Source organism: Bison bison, unplaced genomic scaffold (genome assembly GCF_000754665.1).
Source record: "Bison bison bison isolate TAMUID 2011002044 unplaced genomic scaffold, Bison_UMD1.0 scf7180017864468, whole genome shotgun sequence".
Taxonomy (NCBI): Eukaryota; Metazoa; Chordata; class Mammalia; order Artiodactyla; family Bovidae; genus Bison; species Bison bison.
Window position 1 is genome coordinate 671,366 of NW_011495029.1, and position 10,802 is coordinate 682,167.

The following is a 10,802-nucleotide window of genomic DNA, read 5'->3' on the forward strand; positions in this document are numbered from 1 at the left end:
CATTTCCTGTCCTGTCTGGCACCTGCTGACAACCTTCCAACAATCCTGGAAGCTGGGTCTGAATCTTGCTCTATCGCATCCTGCCTGGGCTGGGTGGCCGTAGGTCACTACCTGACCTCTCCGAGCCTCAGTTTTCTCATGTGTACGATGGGTATGATAACGTCTACTTGCACAGCTCTTGGGAAGACCCGATGAGAAAATACAGATAGATGCCTGGCATATAGGAGATGGTGTATAAATAAATGTTAGTTCCTTGGATCTCCTCAGCACCACTGGGACAGGTTGGGGCTTTGAAATAACAACCGTAATCACAAAAATCCTGAGACTAAGATAGGAAGATGGAAACAGACAGAAGACACAGGAAGCCCAAAGAGCAAATCACTGATGTGATGCATGTTTCTGACACTGTCTATCCCATCCGAGTTAGGGTCCCATCCCTCATGTGCCTGTCCACAGACACTCATTCTCTGCCCCTCAGTTTCTGCATCTGTAAAATGGGGACACTGAGAGTATCTCCTCGTAGGGTGACAGTGAGGACTACACGAGGTACAGTGGTTCTTGGGCGGGGGGACATTCAGAGCCCTTCCTCCCAGAGGGATTCAGGTGCATCCCTACCTTTCGCCAAGGAAACCTCACCTGAGGCCCCTGGGGGCCACCTGGCTGGTGTCCTCATCATCTGATCAGGAAGAGAGGAAAGGTGGGGGGTGAGCAGAGGAGGGAGCAGGCAAAGGGTCAGAGGATGGGCGGGTTCAGTCCTCTCCTCTCCCTTCTGAAACTGAAATTAGCCTAATTAGGTCTGTCCCAGGTCCCTGCGCTGTGGGGGTTGGACAAAATTAGAAGCTTTTGACAGGTGAACGCAGCACCCGCTGATAGCCTGAGGGGAAAGTGAGACGAACTTTGAGTCAGCGCCTGGAAGACACTTTCCTCCCCTCTGTCGTGAGGAGCAGGATGAAGGCAGGCCTCTGGTTTATCACCTCGCCTCTAAATAGCTCCTGGGCTGGGTTTCTTATACATCGGTATTGCAAACAGGGATCACTTTCCCACCCCAGAGGACGGGGAGGCTGGGTCATTCGAGGTCAAGGCGGAAGGCAGTGAAGAGTCGGTGAACAGTAATGGGGGTGCCCTCTGAGCCAGGCACCACCCTAGGAGCCGTCCCACTTTATCCTTACCAGCCTTCTTATCCCCATTTTACTTACAGGGAAACTGAGGCCGAGCGCCACTCAGCCAGGTAGATTATAACTTAGGCCTGGCTCATGGTAGGATGCGTCTCTTTCTCAGAGGTTGGAAATGAAAGGCCCTGAGTGCTGAATTAAGCTGTAACCTCCAGGGCCAGAAGAAGGGACATCTTTCTTTCTCCCCTCACTGCTGTTCCTTTTGGCAGGAGGGCGGTTATATAAGAAGTGCTGCCTGCCCTCCCTTGGCTAAATCTTATCTAGTGCAGCATAAGGCTGGGAGTTAGGGAGAGTCCACACGGGAATAAAAGCAAGCATCTTGCTAAGCACAGAAACCATTTATAACTCAAATGTCCCAGCTCAGCCTGTTGGAGGGAGTGGCAGAGTCAGGACACCCAGGTTCCATTCGGCCAAGGGCTTGCTGTGTGACTTTGACACTTCACATCTGCGGGGCCCATTTTCACATCTCTCACTGGGGATCACAGACTCCGTCCCCTAGACTGTATTGAGCCCGGATGAGGAGGCAATGAAATAGGACAAAACACTGCACGCCTCGGGGCTCTGCCATCAAGGCTGCGGATTGGCCCTGGTGTGCACCTCCTGCCTGCCTTGGAAATCAAACCCCATAGGGGCTGGAGGGCTGGAATTACAGGGAGGCGGCAGGATTCTCCTTTTGTCCTTCTCACTGTCTTCCCGTCTTAGACTTGGTTTCATTTCCTTTGAGGGTGGGTATTCCACTATTTGCAAAGGATTTTGAGGTAGCTTATAAGAGATGCAGGTTTGATCCCTGGGTTGGGAAGATCCTCCAGAGGACGGAATGCTGACCCACTCCAGTATTCTTGCCTGGAGAATCCCAGGGACACAGGAGCCTGGTGGGCTACAGTCCATAGGGTCACATAGAGTCGGACACGACTGAAGCGACTTAGCACTCACGAGAAAAAGCACATGAAACAAGAGGAAAAGAATCATTTCCAGAGTACTCACTTAACTCTCGCAACGGTTTTTGAAAGTGGTTATTTTTATCCCCACTTTGGGATGAGGACATGGATGCTCAGAGAGGGGAGAAGGTTTGACTATTCACACTGCCGATGACTCGCACTCTACAGGTTGTGTTTTTTGCCTGACTTCAGGAGTTCCAGCCTGAGGGCTTACTCCTTCCCTCTCGCCTCCCACATTAAATAGGCTGCTGCTGCTGCTAAGTTGCTTCAGTCGTGTCCGACTCTGTGCGACCCCAGAGATGGCAGCCTACCCTGGGATTCTCCAGGCAAGAACACTGGAGTGGGTTGCCATTTCCTTCTCCAATGCATGAGAGTGAAAGGTAAAAGTGAAGTCGCTCAGTCGTGTCCGACTCTTCGCGATCCCATGGACTACAGCCCACCAGGCTCTTCCATCCATGGGATTTTCCAGGCAAGAGTACTGGAGTGGGGTGCCATTGCCTTCTCCCATTAAATAGGCTACTTAAGGATAAAAGAGAACAGATTTTTGCCAGAAGGAAGCAGAAAAGGCAAATGCCTTCAGGCACATGGAACCAACTGCAAGGGTCAGACAATCGTTGTGACTAAATTTCTCAGCCATGAAAGCAAAAAGCAAACCATGGGCTCTTGAGTTGGACCAGGCCTGAGGCATAGGAAATGGGATCTGCCACTGGGATCAGGTTTCAGGAAACTAACAAGGATTGCTGTGTGTGGGTGTGTGTACATGGGGCATGCAGTTCCTGTTTACAGTGTGGGGTGGGGGAGTGCTGGTGAGAGTGCGGAGGCTTGCAGCAGGTCCCCAGTCCTGAGTAGCTGAGTGATCGTGGGTAAGCCACCCACTTCCCTGGGCCTTGGTTTGTACTCCCTTCCCTTCCCTGTCTGTACAGTGAGAGCATGTCTTGGGATGCTGTTGTGAGGCCTGAGGAAGTGCCCACGAATGGTGCCTACTCTTCTCATCAGCCTGCCCGTCCATGTGGGCAGGGATTGGGTACAGAGAACCCAGACTGTGGACACATGCAGGGTGGCAGAGGGTTCTGCTGGGATCTCTGAGTCTCAGTTTTGACTCTGCTCTTGAGTGAGCCTGGGCATGCTCCTTAACTGCTGAGTGCCTCAGTTTCCTCATCGGTAAACCAAAGAGTGATGGCATCTACTTTCTAGGATGATCATAAGACAGTGGTACTCAGAGTGTGGTCCCCGGACCATAAACACCACGTGGGAACTCAGTAGAAATGCAAACGCTTGGGCTCTACCCTGGACCTAAGGAAGCAGAAACCCTGAGGACAGGGCCCAGCCATCTGTGTTGTGGGCTGGGTGCTGCTGGAGACCCACGGTGGGGGAGGACAAGTACTTGAGAAGGAACCTGACACTTCGTAGTCTTGCCTATTACTGATGCCTGGGTTTGGGGGCACCTTCCATCTTCTGGTCAGCTTCTTCTTCCTTTCCTACTTTAACTCTCCCCTTTACCAGCTCTGCAACAGGCTTTCAAAGGTGGCTGTCGAGAATCAATTGACCACATCTATAAAAGTCTTAGAGCTTCCAGGAAGTAAGGAAGCTTCCTTTACTTTCCCATCTCTTTCCCTGAGAGACAGGAAAGCAAAGGGTTATAATTAGAACTTTGTCTTTCTACCCACTCTTATCAGTCTGGGATACTTAAGGACCTGGTAAATATCACTCATCTGCAGAAGGGCAAGCAGCTAGAGATGGAGGCAGTACCCCTGGTTCTGGAAACCCCAGGCACCTGCTACATGCAAGCCCGCAGCCAAAAACGGGTCTCCACCCTTAGCCTGAGGACAGCTCCCTATACACCACACTTCCTCGTCATTGTATCCCCAGGCTGGACACATATTCATTCATTCACTCGTTCATTGAACTTTTCTTTTACCCCTACTATGTGCTCTGTTCTAGGTGTTGGGGTCAGAGTTGAACCAAACAAAGTTCCTGCTTTTGTGGAGCTGACATCCATCCCAGAGGAAGAGAGACGCAATAAGTCAATAAATAAAGTCATCTATGGTAGATGCCTTTTGACTTGAAATGAATGAATGGATAAAGCAGGCAGCCCAGAACACTTGCTTTGGATCCAGACAGACCCGAACTCAGATCTTGACCTTGTCTCTTCCTAGGCAAACCCTTAGCCTCTCTGAGTCTCAGTGTCCTCATCTGTAAAATGGGTATAGGAGTAGTATCCTCAAAAGAAGCTGGGGAGATGAAATGAGTAAAATGCTAAGCACAGTGTGTGGCGCAAGGGGGCACATTGGAGTTAGATGTCACTGCTGTTCCTACTCCAGGTCACACAGCTGAGCTAGCTGGCAACCTGGCCCTCTGTCTAGGGGTGTATGCACTGGGGCACCTGGGGAGTCCCAGGGATTGAAGAGACCCCAGGATTGGCCAGTCATCTGACTGCTAATGTTAAGAGCAGGCACCTAAGGGCTAGGGACAAGTTCCATAAATTGTCCCAAGTCCCACCGGGAGCTGAAGGCGTCCTCCAGTTGGTGGACAGGGCTTAGATTCTTTGGCCTTGAGAGGGAGTAGGCAGCAAAGCAGAGAGCCTAAAATAGAAAATTCTGGGCCCACGGAGGGCTCTTTCTTCCATCCCGCTGCTTACTGGGCTCCATCACACCCATCCTTCCTGTCGCCCTCCAGAAACAGTATGGTGCACGGGGGCAGAAGCGGGGATGCCTGTCTTCATCCTCTCATCTCCAGAGTACCAGATGTGGCCCCCCACCTCAGGGTGACCTGTTCTTGTTGCCCATTTCATCTCTCGCCCCTCTCTTCTGTTCTGCCCTGACTCCCACACTTGCACCAGGTTGGCTGAGCCTGGACTGTGCTGGCAGACAGACCCAGGTTTGGCCCCAGTGTCACCTTGGGCCCTGGAGCCGCTCTTCCTGCATCTGCATCTGTGTCCTCTGTCATCCCGAGGTCACGTGAGGTGACGTGTGTGCAGAGTCCAGCTTCGGACAGGACACACATCGTTCACCCTGGTAATCATTCTCTCTTGCCTCCCACCCTCAGCAAATCAGCTTCTAGTCCCTTTCTAAACATGCCCTAAACCTCCCAGCCTTAGTGCCTTTGCTGACTGATACCCAGCCCTCGCCTCGACCTCCCTCCACTTGCCCCTTGGCCTGTGGCAGACCTGCCCATGGTCTCTAGTCTGCACCAGTGCCCGCTGTCTCCCTCTTGCAGAGCTCGTATGCACCTCCCGGCCTCTGCCTGGTATTTACCCTGTGTTTGTGTCTGTATCATAGAGCTGTGAGCCTTGCACAGATAGAATAGCAATAGTATGACAGCCGCTGTTTACTGAGCACTTACAGTGCTCTGCACTCTGCACTGCCATAGAATCCTCACGAAATCCCAGTGAGTTATGTGGTGTCATGTCAGGAAATCAGGGCTCAGAGGTGCCCAGCCAGGAAGTTGTGGGTCTAATTCCTCTTTGCCTCCTCCACTGCCTGGTACTGTAGATATTTGCTACTTAGTAAATATCTTTTTGGTTTGATTGAAGAGTTGAATTAGGGCTTTAAGATCTGAGTTGGGCAGGGAAGGAGGGAGGGAGAAAAGGAGGGAGGCCAGGATCTGGCCTGGTTTTTCTTCATTGTGTAGGTTGCTTGTGGGCAGCCAGCCATGAAGACCCTGCCTAGGGCTTCTGAGCTGTAGCATATTGGCTGCAAATAAAAATGGGAAGGAGGTCCAAAGGCCTGGCTTGGGGTCATGACAGGAACCAGGTTCTGGGTGGAACTGTCTGATAAGTGACCCGGTGAGGATGGGGGTGTGGGGAGATGTGCCATTCACTGCAATCACCTGAACCAGCCACCCATTTCCCTCTAGCACCCTCTGCTCTGGTTCTTTTAAAACCACCTCCCTCTTTCCCAGACCCAGGAAGGGCAGCTGCCAACGGGAGGCCAGGAGACTCATTGCTTCTGACCTTGTTAGAGTTGCTCCATTCTCATTTCTGGCATAAAACTTTAATAAACTATGTCCATGTTCAGAATCCTTGTACCTTTCCGAAAGCAATTTTGTGTCTCCAGCCACTTAATTTTTACAATGAGCCCAGGCAGGTCTTAGGATAAAACTGTGCACTCCGTTTGTCAGATGCAGGAACCTAGGTGTGGAGAGCTGATGGTCAAGGTCACAACTGGTGAAGAGCAGAGAGCAAGGAGAGCATAGGGGGCTGGATTTCATACTCAAGCAAAAAATGTGTATTAAGTGTGGGCTGGGTGTGGGCTAGACACTGAGTATAAAAGGATGAATGTAACCTAGCTGCTATTAAAAAAATTAAACAGGCATGTATATAGCACTTCTCTGTGCCACTGTTCTGTACACATCACTCATTAACACAGGTAATCCTCTGACAATCCAATGAGATAGGAAGCATCATTATACTTAGTTCAGAGATGAGAAAACTGAGGCCTAAGAAGTTACTTGAATTGCCCCAAATCACAGTGAGAAAGTGGCTGGGCTGAGATTTGAACCCAGACAGCACGGGCCCAGAGCCTAAGCATTTAATACAGTTTCCTTTTAAACTGGCCGAAGGGACCATCATTAGGACTGCCACAGATGTGGTGTAGCATGTTGGAAAGAGCTGCGTGGTTCTGAATCCTCACTCCCCACTTATGTCCTACCTCCCCGAGCCGGTCAAGCACCTTCAACCTCAGTTTGCCCATTTGCAAAATGGAGATGATTCTCAAGGATGTTGTGATGCTACAAAAGATAAAGATGCTGGGATGTGAATGCTGGATAGATCTGAATGGAGAATGGTGTGGGATGGTCGACCACCAACCCCTTGCCTGTCCTGAAAGCAAAGCTTGAAAAGCAAGGTCAGGCTGGATGTTTCTTTTCCTAATTCCCAGCTGATCCCTGGCTGGTTGTTTTTTTTTTTTTTTTTTTTTTCCCCTCTGGCTCTCCTACAGTGCTGGAATGGTATACCTGAGTGAAGCCAAAACAGGTTTTGAAATTTGAAGTTACGGGATACCCGAGACAAGATGCTGAGGAGAGGAGAGAAAGAATTTCCATCCTTGGAATCTGAGAATGTGAGAGCCAGTAGGGTCCTTGGGGATCAGTTGGCCTCATCTCCTTGGGTTACAGATGGGAGGCTGAGGCCCAGAGTAGGAGAGAGACTGCCCAAGGTCACAGAGCCCATTTGGGCAGAGCTGCGACCAGAACCCAAGCAGAAGTGCAGACAAAGTTCAGAAAATATCCCCAATTCTCCTGGATTCCTTACACAGCAGAGAGAGAGAGAGATAGAGAAAGAAAGGATCTATTCCTTGGGGGTTGTTCAAATCTAGAAAAAATAGCAATTTTTTCTTTGCCTGGCTTACACGACAGAGCTCTTAGACCTCACGGATTGCCATTTTTCTTCGTATCTTGGGGACTGCAGGACTCCCCCCTCCCCTTCTCATGATGGAGGGACATAGCTCTGAGTTTTTGGCATCCAAACATCCCAGACCCACGATGTGCCCAGGTCACGGGTACTCACCATCAGCCCCAATCTTGCCATCTCCATCTTTGTCTCCAGCAGCCAGCAGCGTCTTGGTTTCTTTAACAGACAAGTCTCTGGCATCTGGGGAGAAGCCTTTCAGAATGAATCTGGAGGAGGAAAGGGAGAAAAGGGGGAGGGAATCAGGTGAGGGTCACCTTGTGGATGGTGGGCTGACGTCTGCACAGGGGAAGCAGGAGGCTCAAAGAGGAGGATGAGCAGGGAACATGCATGCCATTGTGCTGGGCCAGGTAGCCCCACCATGGCCAAGCTTCACGGATGGGTGTGCAGAGGACAGGCTGTCCTCAGCAAAGGGTTGCCCTCACTTCTGCTAGGGCACCTGAATTTGTTTATTTATTCAGTCAACAAAACAAATACCAGGGTATCTTCTCTGTGCCAGGGCCATGCTAGAAATGGGGGCATAGAGTTGGTCTTTGGAAGCCAAGTTGAAAAACAGGGAGGAAGTCAAGTATTCCAAGAGATGCCACACAGTGTGATGGAAGCAATGGTGGGAAGTGGAAAGCAGTTGCTTGAATGGTGCATCCATCCCACTGAAGGGGAGGGAAGAGTCAGGGGAGGCTTCCTGGAGAAAGTGACGCCTAGAGGATAAACAGAAGTCAGACTTTGCATGTGTGTGCGCGTGCGCATACACACTGGGCATGGGAAGGTAGAGGCGCAGGATCTAGACAAAGGGTACCCTTGTGAGATGGTTTAGGGGAGAGACAGGATGGATGGGGAAGTCTCTACTTGAAAGGCCCCTCTCCACACCCTCCCCCTTCTCTTCCTGACAAAATTCGAGGCAGTCTTGGCCAGAGAGTTACATAAAGCACAGCTGGATTGGCAGACATGGGCCAGGTGGCCGAGGGGGTTATGGTGGGAGGATTTTTGCTGATGTCATTTTTTTGCCTTTTCCTAGTCATAACCTTCTCTGCCTTGCTCCCAGGACTCTTGACCCCTCAAAGCTGGTTCCGCACCCCATGACATGCCCAGAAACTGTTCTAACCATCATGGTACAGAAGGGCAAGGGTCTGTGGGATGGCGGAAAGTGGCTTTTAGAGGAATGAAAATCAATGAAATACTCAAGGGAGTGCTCTCTGTCTTGGCTATGGTGTTAGGCAATGAGAAAAAGTGCCTCTCAGTTTGTATTAAATTATTAAGTAGCATCATTCCATTAGCAATATTAAGTGGCTATAATTTAACCTAGTTAGTTGCACTTTCTGCAGAGGATTTTATTCTTCCAGAAGCAACAGCAGATGGTTCTTTTCTGTGACGGATGCAGAGAGCAGGGCACACAGAAAGGAACCTGGAAGCAAGTGTCCCAACCCCCACCCTGCTCCCTCCCCCAGAGCCACAGAAGATAGTCCCTGCAGGCCTCAGTTTACCCCAGCTCCTCCTCCTCGATGAAGCCGCTCTTGTCTTTATCCAGGATATGGAATACCTTCTTCACGTCTTCCGGGCTCTTTTTCTTTAGGCCAACCATCTGGAAGAACTTTTTGTGGTCAAAGGAGTCGACAGCTGTTGGGAGATGGAGAGGAGGGTGTTAAAATGAGGACAGAGAAGGGTCCTGGGAAAAGGTGGGAGAATGGGGGTATCACAGCTGGGCCAGTCCTGGGGGATGGAGGAGATACACCTCCGTGGCAGGGCTGAGGGAGTCCAGGCCAGGCAAGGGGGTTTGGACCAAGGTTGCACAGCCATGGGTAGCAGAGGGAGGATTGCACCCAGATCTCCCTGGCTCCCCAACTCCGTCCACCTTCGACTATACCCTTCGCTAAGGGTAGGGGTAGCATTTGAAGGCAGAGAAGTTTCCATGAAGCCTTTTGGGTGGTGGCTGAGTGGGGGTGGGCACGGGAATTGAAGGAAGAGTGAATATGATGTGTGTCTGTTGTTGGGGAGGAGGGTCGACCTTTTTCTTGGCCATGGATTGTGTGGCCAGAAAATCAACACGGAGAAGACAAGTTTCTCTCAAGGTCACCTAGTAGGAGGAGCGGGGGGAGGACACAGAAGTCCTGGCTTTGCTGCAGAAAGCCATTCCGGTGGGAGTGGGGGTGGGTGCTGGAAGTCTCCCCAAGAATTCCCAGTTAGGTTTCCTCTCAGAGGGACAAGATGGGTCAAGGAGAAGTGGGTGGGCTATCGCAGGGCTCTGGGAGGGAGGCTTCATGCCCAGGGGATGGAGTGCCAAGCAGAAAGGAAGGGAGCCCCCCTTCAATATTCTGTACCCTGAGCTCTTTTTTAAGGACAATCTGGGAGAGTAAACGACCTTAGACCAAGTAACATGTGTGTCGGGTGTGGTGGGGTGGTGTAGGGGCAATCCCATGGAAAGTCAAGGTATCCTCCCTGGCTGGAGGGGAGGAAAGTTGCTCTGTCCACCTCAGACACTAGATGGAGGGGGATGGGGACAGCACCTGGAGGTGACCCCCGTGCTCATCCCCCTTCTGCCCTGCGAAGTGACCTTGGGCAAGTTTCTAACCCTCTGCCTCCCTCAGTTTCCCCATCTCGGGGACAGGAGGGAGGAGGAACTTAAGCAGCTAAGCGTTCAAGTCCAGGGCAGCTCAGAGACATGAGACTGTCCGTTCCCCTCTCTCGGTGCCTGAGGAGGCTGGAAGTTGCAAGCGCGGAGGATGCTCTGCGCGCAGCGCTGAGCAGAGCAGAGCGCCAGCTTGGGGAAGGTCATCTCGCTCCCTCGCAGATCCGTTGAGCGGGGTGGGCCCTGAGCCCCGGAGAAGGGGCTTGGACATTCAGGAAACCAGCAAGCAGTAGCTAGGCGAAAAGAGCCCTCTCCGGAAAGGGGTCGCGGGGAGAGAAGCATGCGCACCTATGGCCCCTCCAAGTGCCTTGAAAAGCCCCGAGCGCTCACAAGGACCCAGAGGTCCCGCTTTCCACCCCGGTCTTCGCCCTTGGTCCGGGACCTGAGTCCTCGCAGCGCGGTTACCCAGCCTTTGGCGCCCCAGAGTTTCGGTTGTCAGGCCAGGCGCCCGGCCTCCTAGCTCGCTGTCTGCGCCAGGTCCTGGCGGGGCCAAGTTTGGGTAGTGCCGTGGACCCTCTTCCATGCTCCGCTAGCGCCCGGCGGAAGCGTGAGCATAGAAGCGCCGGGAAGACTGGCCAGCCGCGGGACCCACGGGGGTGCAGGGGCCAGGGAGATGGATGAGGGGACAGAGGAGCAGGGGACGACAGAGGATGAGATGGATGGAT

General features: G+C 52.0%; 1 protein-coding gene across 1 annotated transcript in view; it reads right to left on the minus strand.

Annotated features, from left to right (window-relative positions):
• PVALB (parvalbumin) overlaps positions 1-10,802 on the minus strand; it is a 22,691-nt gene that overhangs the window by 6,037 nt on the left and 5,852 nt on the right. Inside the window, exons 4-6 of the mRNA XM_010860620.1 lie at positions 10,426-10,666; positions 8,996-9,128; positions 7,614-7,723 (exon numbers count right to left, since the gene is read on the minus strand). Coding sequence (XP_010858922.1) covers positions 7,614-7,723; positions 8,996-9,128; positions 10,426-10,666 — 484 coding nt within the window. The remainder of the gene's footprint in view (positions 1-7,613; positions 7,724-8,995; positions 9,129-10,425; positions 10,667-10,802) is intronic.